Source organism: Arachis stenosperma, chromosome 6 (assembly GCF_014773155.1).
Source record: "Arachis stenosperma cultivar V10309 chromosome 6, arast.V10309.gnm1.PFL2, whole genome shotgun sequence".
Taxonomy (NCBI): domain Eukaryota; kingdom Viridiplantae; phylum Streptophyta; class Magnoliopsida; order Fabales; family Fabaceae; genus Arachis; species Arachis stenosperma.
In genome coordinates, this window is record NC_080382.1 from 22,850,214 (window position 1) to 22,858,228 (window position 8,015).

The following is an 8,015-nucleotide window of genomic DNA, read 5'->3' on the forward strand; positions in this document are numbered from 1 at the left end:
AGGGTTTTTTAGGTTTTTCTAGAATTTTTTAGGATTTTCTAAGATTTTCTAGGGTATTTTTGTGTTATCTAGAGTTTTCTAGGATTTTTTTAGGGTTTCTAGAGATTTTCTAGGATTTTCTGTATTATATAGGGTTTTCTAGGTTTTTCTAAGGATTTTAAGTGTTTTCTATAGTTTTCTAGATTTTTCTAGAGTTTTTTTGGGTTTTCTAGGGGTTTTCTAGGATTTTTTAATGTTTTCAAGAATTTTTCAATATTTTTTAGGGTTTTTCAAGATTTTTCTAGAGTTTTCTAGGATTTTTCTAGGGTTTTCTAGGATTTTTTAGGGTTTTCTAGTGGTTTTCACAAGGTTGCGAGAACCAGACCGGTCATCAAACCGGTCAAGTGACTGGTTCAATGGTTCAATGGTTCAACCGTGGTTGAACCGGTTTAATTAAATATAGAGTGAAATTATAAAAAATTGAATACATAATTTAAAAAAGTTAAATTTAATAATTTTAAACTAATAAGATTCAAAATTTAACAATTTCACGAAATGAACAATACATAATTTATCATTAAAAGGCCATAAACAACTTCAAATGACAATATTCAAAACGCACATAAATGACAAATGACAAACACAATGTTTTGCAACCAAAAGAAACAATGTTCAACAAACAATACTTCAACTAAACAAAGACACTACTCATCAGAAGTCATAATCATCATTAAGTGTTCCGATGTCTCCATCATAAATAGGTAATCCAAAGCCAGCATTTTCAGAAATACCATCAAAAGAAGTATTTGAGGATTCAATTACAACATCAGGCATATCCACTTCAACTTCCATGTCTCCACCATCTAATAAAATAGAAAGAAAACTCAATAAGAAATCAATGTTAATAACATGTATCTTTATGGAAGGAAACAAAGTTTGCTATGTCACTCACCATTAGGATACGAAGGCATAGCATTATCAGTGTATATTAAACTTTCAATGCCTTCAACATCTCCATTAGTAAATTCAGGATCATCCTCATCTGCCATTACCCAAAAATCTACTGTGTCAATGCTTTGAATGTCAATTGGGTCATAATTCCTCTTCTTTCGATGCAACCTAGATTGAAGGCGTAGGTTATAAGTGACATAAACAATGTCACTTAACCTTTAATGCTCTAATCGGTTCCTCCTCTTTGAATAGATTTGTTCAAAAAGGCTCCAGTTCCTCTCACATCCAGATGAAGAAGAGGTTTGATGAAGAAGACGAACTGCCATTTTTTGCAAATTAGGAGCACTCCCACCGTGTAGCCTCCACCATTCACCTACGTAGATATAAAAATCAAATACTTTTTAATGTTTACCAATTATCACCCAACATAATAAACTTTGAAACTAAACTGAACTTGGATATGAAATAAAATAAGTCAAATAACTTACCAGGTTCGAGTCTTGATGCCGCTCTCTTAGCACTTTCCCTCCCAAAACTTTCTTTACAATCTCGATACAGCTGTATCTCTTGCATTGCAGCAACTGAGTCATCACAAAGTGTTTCAACATCAAGCAAATCAAGTAAAGATCTCAAAACATTTGCCTTCTCAACAAAACCCTCACTGTAGAAAATGCCCGGATTTAAAAAGTACGTTGCCGCATGGAGATCACGCTTCAAATGTTTATCCCACCTCATTTTCAAGATACTTGTGTATGGCGTATAAGCAGCTTTCCGATTTCTGAACATGGTCTTGATAGCCTTTTTTTCTCTTTGCATGCCTTCATACACGATTCCCAAAGAGGGTTTTTCATCAGCATCAACAAGCCTCAACAACTTAATAAGAGGACCAACAATTTTCACAGTGGTAAGACAGTCTTGCCAAAACTTACTGTCCAAGACAATTGAGCTAACCATCTTTCCATTAGCACTTTTGGATAACTTATGAGAAGTAAAATATTGGTCTACCATCAATGTCTGCAAATCTACCTTGTAATCATATATACTTTTCAAAGTAATGAAAACAGTGGCAAAACGTGTGACTCCTGGTCGAACAATTTCTGTCCAACTTTTTCTTTTTCTAAGCCAAGACAATAAGATCATATGATTGTAGACAAACACAGTCACTTTTGAAGCACGGGAAGCAAGGTCAGATATATGAGGAATACTTGCAATATCTTTCAATATAAGATTGATACAATGGGCAGCACAGGAAGACCAAAATATATTTGGGTATTTTTCATGAATAAGTTTTCCAGCAGATACATAATTAGCAGCATTATCAGTGACCACATGCACAATGTTACTAGGCCCAACCCACTCAATAACATCAGCAAACAAATTAAACAATGCATTGGCAGTTTTTATCACATCAGAAGCATCAACAGTCTTAACAAATGACATACCAGCAGGACAATAAACTAGAAAGTTAATTAAAGTTCGTTGCCTTTGATCAGTCCACCCATCTGCCATCAGTGTACAACCCGTGCTTTTCCATGAGCTCCTATACTTTTCAACCAGCAACTGACACTCTCTCTTAAGATCATCCAGCAAATGAACTCTCATTTCATCATATGACGGTCCCTTAAAACCAGGTCCAATTGCAGCCACACCATCCAATGCAGGTTGAAAGTAAGGTGATTGAATTGCATTGAAAGGAATACGTGCATCAACAATCCATTTGGCAAGTCCCAACTTAGCCTTGTGCACAATTTCTTTGCTAGCCAAAACACTTCTCAAAGTCGGTTGAGATCCTAGAGTAGTTCTTTCTTTAAAGTAACTTCCAATTTGTGTAGCTACTACAGCTCTTCTCTTTCCTTTGTCTCTCGTTGTTGTAGGAACAGCAGCTTGTATAGGGTTAGGCGATTCAGCCTCTTGTGCATGTGCTTCCCCACCATAAGCCTCCTCCTCAAATTTTCTTTTCTCTATCTTATTTTTCTTGTTTTCCATCAGAATCCTTTTGAATTGAAGTTCCACTTCTTCAGTTACTTTGCTACATACTTTGATTTGTCCGGGAATTTTTGCAAGATGATATTTCATCCTATATATCCCCCTCCATTATAAGTGTTCAAACAAAAAATACACGTATATTGTGCCTTATTATTTTTATCATATTTCACAGTGAAATATTCCCAAGCCGGGTCAGATTTTCCTCGAGAGGAAGCTGTCTGAGATTCTTGTCCAGCAGCATTATGTTGTTGTTGTTGATCATTTTGTGACTGTTCCATCTAAATTCAGAATGCCAGCAACCCAGAATCCAGACCAATATATCAATTCATAGTTCAAAGTTCATACAATTTATAATTTTATATGCATTCAATAGAGCAGAATCGACAACATAAAAAAACTAAACAGAGCAGATTTGAAAAGTTTCAAAAAAAAATAAAAATTGAAGAACAAAGCAGAACATAATTTTCAATTTCAACATGCATCAATTTTATTCTCAAATCCAACATACAAGTATACAACAAATTCATTCCACATTTGATTAATCATATAGAAAAAATAAAAGAACAGAAGCCAGAAAAAAATTGAAACAGTATACACTGAAGTTACAGACGCCAGAAACCCAATCTTACCTCAAGAGAAGAACGAAGAAAAGCCAGAAAACAACACAGCACGAAGCCACGAACAGAAGCCACAAACGGACCCAGAAGCCCAGCAACCCAGAAATCCAGAAACCCAAAAGCGGAGAAACCCAGAAGCCAAAAATGGAGAAACCCAGAAACCCAGATGCGCGAGCTTAGGCGACGGTGCACGACGGTGCACGGACGTCGGCGACGGTGCCCGAAAGTGGCCGAACGTCGGGTGTTCTTCACGGCGTCCTCTGATCCGTTATATGCAGAAGCTGCTTCAATGTTGGAGAATGGAGAATAGATTGGGAGTGGCAACAGGTTAGGGAGAAGATTTTGGAGAAGGAGAAAGAGATTAGGGATTTTGGCTTTGGGTTTTCAATTTTGGGAGTGGCAGCAGGCAGCCTCAGCAAGTCACGCGTTCTTCATCCCCTTTTTCTTTTTTTTTAAAAGAAACGACGCCGTTTGACTAGTAAGGGAAAAAACCGGCACCTTTAAAAACCGGCCCGGTTCGCCTGGTTCACCGGTTAACCACCGGTTCGGCCGGTTTTTTTGCCGATTTTTTGCAGCGCGGTTTTGTGTATGGACCGGACCGGCTACATGACCAGTTTTCGGTTAACTGGGTTGAACCGGCCGGTCTGGTCCGATTTTCAGAACATTGGGTTTTTAGTATATTCTAGGGTTCCTAGGATTTTTCTAGAATTTTCTAAGATTTTCTAGAATTTTTCTAGGGTTTTCTACGGTTTTTAGGGTTTTCTAGGGTTTTCTAACGTTTTCTAAGGTTATCTTAGGTTTTCTAGGGGTTTTCTATGATTTTCTAAGGTTTTTAGGGTTTTCTAGGATTTTTTCTATGGTTTTTAGGGTTTCCTAGGTTTTTGTAGGATTTTCTATAGTTTTTATAAGGCTTTCTAGAGTTTCCTATGGTTTTTCAGGATTTTCTAGATTTTCTAGGGTTTTCTAGGATTTTTTAAGATTTTTTAGAATTTCTAGGGTTTTCTAGGGTTTTCTAGGATTTTTCTAGGATTTTCTAGAGTTTTTCTAGAGTTTTTCTAGGGTTTTCTAGAATTTTTTAGGATTTTCTAGGGTTTTCTAACGTTTTCTAGGGTTATCTTGGGTTTTCTAGGAATTTTCTACGATTTTCTAAGATTTTTTAGGGCTTTCTAGGGTTTCTTAGGGTTTTTTAGGGTTTTTACGGTTTCTTAGGTTTTTCTAGAGTTTTCTATGGTTTTTCTGGGGTGGTTTTTTAGGGTTTTCTAGGATTTCCTAAGGCTTTCTAGGATTTTCTAGTGTTTTCTAGGGTTTTCTAGGTTTTTCTAGGGTTTTCTAGATTTTTCTAGAGTTTTCTAGCAATTTTTTTGGATTTCTAGGATTTTCTATGATATTTCTAGGTTTTTCTAGAAATTTTCTAGGGTTTTTTAGGCTTTCTAGGATTTTTTACGATTTTCTAGTGTTTTTTAGCATTTTTTAAATTTTTTTAGAGTTTTCTTAGGTTTTCTAGGGTTTTTCAAGATTTTCTAAGATTTTCTAGGGTTTTTCTAGTGTTTTCTTTGGTTTTTCTAGGGTTTCCTAGGATTTTTTCTATGGTTTTCTAGGGTTTTCTAGAAATTTTATAGGATTTTGTAGGATTTCTAGGATTTTCTAAGATTTTTCTAGGATTTTCTACAGTTTTCTAGGGTTTTTTTCATTTTCTATGATTATTTAGAGTTTTCTAAGGTTTTCTAGAGTTTTCTAGGGTTTTCAGGTATTTTCTAGGGTTTTCTAGGATTTTATAGGATTTTTTATGATTTTCTAGGATTTTTCTAGAGTTTTTCTAGAGTTTTCTAGGATTTTTTAGAGTTTTCTAAAGTTTCCTAGGAATTTTTAGGAATTTTAGGATTTTTTAGGATTTTCCTAGTGCTTTTTAGGATTTTCTAGGGTTTTCCAGGATTTTTTGGGTTTCCTAGGTTTTTCTTGGATTTTCTAGTATTCTTCTAGGGTTTCCTTGTGTTTTTCAGGGTTTTCTAAGATTTTTTAGGGTTTTCTATGGTTTTCTAGGGTTTTCTAGATATTTCTAAGATTTTTAGTGTTTTCTAGGGTTTTCTAGAGTTTTTCTATTGTTTTCTAGGTTTTTCTAGGATTTTCTAGGATTCTTTAGGATTTGTCTATGATTTTCTAGGGTTTTTAAGGTTTTTTAGAATTTTCTAGGATTTCCTAGGGTTTTCTAGAATTCTCTAGGATTTTGTATGATTTTTAGGATTTTGTAGAGTTTTTTACGGTTTTCTAGGGATTTTTAGGATTTTTTAGGGTTTTCTACGGTCTTCTAGGATTTTTCAAGATTTTCTAGGGTTTCAAGGGTTTTTTAGGTCTATCTATGTTTTTTAAGGTTTTTTAGGATTTTCTAGAGTTTTTAGGGTTTTCTAGGTTTCTCTAGAATTTTCTAGGTTTATTTAGGATTTTTAGAAATTTTTAGGGTTTTCTAGAGTTTTCTAGGGTTTTTAGAATTTCCTAGGTTTTTCTAGAGTTTTCTATGATTTTTCTGGGGTTTTTTAGGATTTTCTAGAGTTTCCTCGGGCTTTCTAGGATTTTTTAGGGTTTTCTAGGGTTTTCTAAGGTTTTCTAGATTTTTCAAGAGTTTTCTAGGATTTTTTTTAGGATTTCTAGGATTTTCTAAGATTTTACTAGAGTTTTCTAGGGATTTTCTAGATTTTTTTTAGGATTTTTAAGATTTTTTCTAAGATTTTCTACGATTTTCTAGAGATTTTTAGCATATTCTAAGGTTTTTTAGAGTTCTCTAAGGTTTTCTTAGGGTTTTCTGGGATTTTCTAAGATTTTTAGGGTTTTCTAGGATTTTCTAATATTTTTTAAGATTTTTTAGGGTTTTCTATGATTTTCTAGAGTTTTTTGCAGTTTTCTGGGTTATCTAGGGTTTTCTAGGATTCTCTAGGTTTTTTCTAGGGTTTTCTAATGTTTTTAAGGTTTTTGTATGGTTGTTTAGAGTTTTCTAGGGTTTTTCGAAGGTTTTCTAGGGGTTTTTTGTGTTTTCTAGGATTCTCTTGTGTTTTTCAGTATTTTCTAGGATTTCCTAGGATTTTTCTAGGATTTTCTAGGGTTTACTAGGTTTTTCTAGGTTTTATAGGGTTTTTTAGGGTTTTCTAGTGTTTTCTACATTTTCTAGTGTTTTATAGGGATATCTAGGATTTTCTACGGTTTTTCTAAGGTTTTCTATGATTTTTTTGGGTTTTCTAGGATTTTGTAAGGTTTTCTAGGGGTTTTGTGGTTTTTTGTATTTCTTGGATTTTTCTTGAATTTTCTAGTATTTTTTTAGGATTTTTTAGGATTTTCTATGATTTTCGAGAGTTTTCTTGGGTTTCCTAGTAATTTTAGGATTTTTTAGGATTTCCTAGAGTTTTTCTAGGGTTTTTTAGGTTTTTTAAGGGGTTTCTAGGATTCTCTAGGACTTTTCTATGATTTTTAGGGTTTTTTGGATTTTCTAGGATTTTCTAGGATTTCATAGGATTTTGTAGGATTTTTAGGATTTTTTAGAGTTTTTTATTCTTTTTTACGGATTTTTAGTATTTTTTTAGAGTTTTCTAGGGTCTTCCAAGATATTTCAGGATTTTCTAGGGTTTCTTAGGATTTTTCTAGAGTTTTCTAGGTTTTTCTATGGTTTTTTAGGTTTTCTAGTACTTTTTAGGATTTTTAGGATTTTCCATATTTTTCTAGAATTTTCTAGGGTTATTTAAGATTTTTAGGATTATTTAGGATTTTCTAGGGTTTTTTAGGGTATTCTAGCTTTTTCTAGAGTTTTCTATGATTTTTCTGGGGTTTTTTAGGATTTTCTAGAGTTTCTTAGGGCTTTCTAGGGTTTCCAGGGGGTTTCTAGGGGTTTCTAGAATTTTCTAGATTTTTCTATAGTTTTCTAGGATTGTTTTTAGGATTTCTAAGATTTTCTAAGATTTTTCTAGGGGTTCTTTAGGTTTTTTTTAGGATTTCTAGGGTTTTTCTAATATTTTTCTAGGGTTTTCTACGGTTTTCTAGGATTTTTCAGGATTTTTTAAGATTTTCTAGGTTTTTTCTAGTGTTTTATTTGGTTTTTCGAGAGTTCCCTAGGATTTTTTCTACGGTTTTCTCTGGTTTTTCTAGGATTTTCTAGGGTTTTCTTGGGGTTTTCTAGAATTTTGTAGGATTTCTAGAGTTTTCTAAGGTTTTTCTAGGATTTTCTACGGTTTTCTAGGATTTTTTTTCATTTTCTATGACTTTTTAGAGTTTTCTAATATTTTCTAGAGTTTTCTAGGAGTTTTCATATTTTTTCTAGGGTTCTCTAGGATTTTATAGGGTTTTCTAGGATTTTTCTAGAATTTTTCTAGAGTTTTCTAGGATTTTTTAGGGTTTTCTAATATTTTCTAAGGTTATCCTGGATTTTCTAGGGTTTTCTATGGTTTTCTTGGGTTTTTTAGGGTTTTCTAGGGTTTCTTATGATTTTTTAGGGTTTTTAGG

The 8,015-nt window shown here is 33.5% G+C and overlaps 1 protein-coding gene across 1 annotated transcript; it reads right to left on the reverse strand.

The window, feature by feature from the left end:
- Positions 1–690: 690 nt before the first annotated feature.
- On the reverse strand, positions 691–3,006 carry LOC130933893 (uncharacterized). The gene is made up of 4 exons (XM_057863498.1): positions 1,419–3,006; positions 1,214–1,303; positions 932–1,021; positions 691–842 (listed from the first exon to the last, which is right to left on the reverse strand). The coding sequence occupies exons 1-4, from the start codon at positions 3,004–3,006 to the stop codon at positions 691–693; spliced, it is 1,920 nt and encodes a 639-aa protein (XP_057719481.1).
- Positions 3,007–8,015: the final 5,009 nt, after the last annotated feature.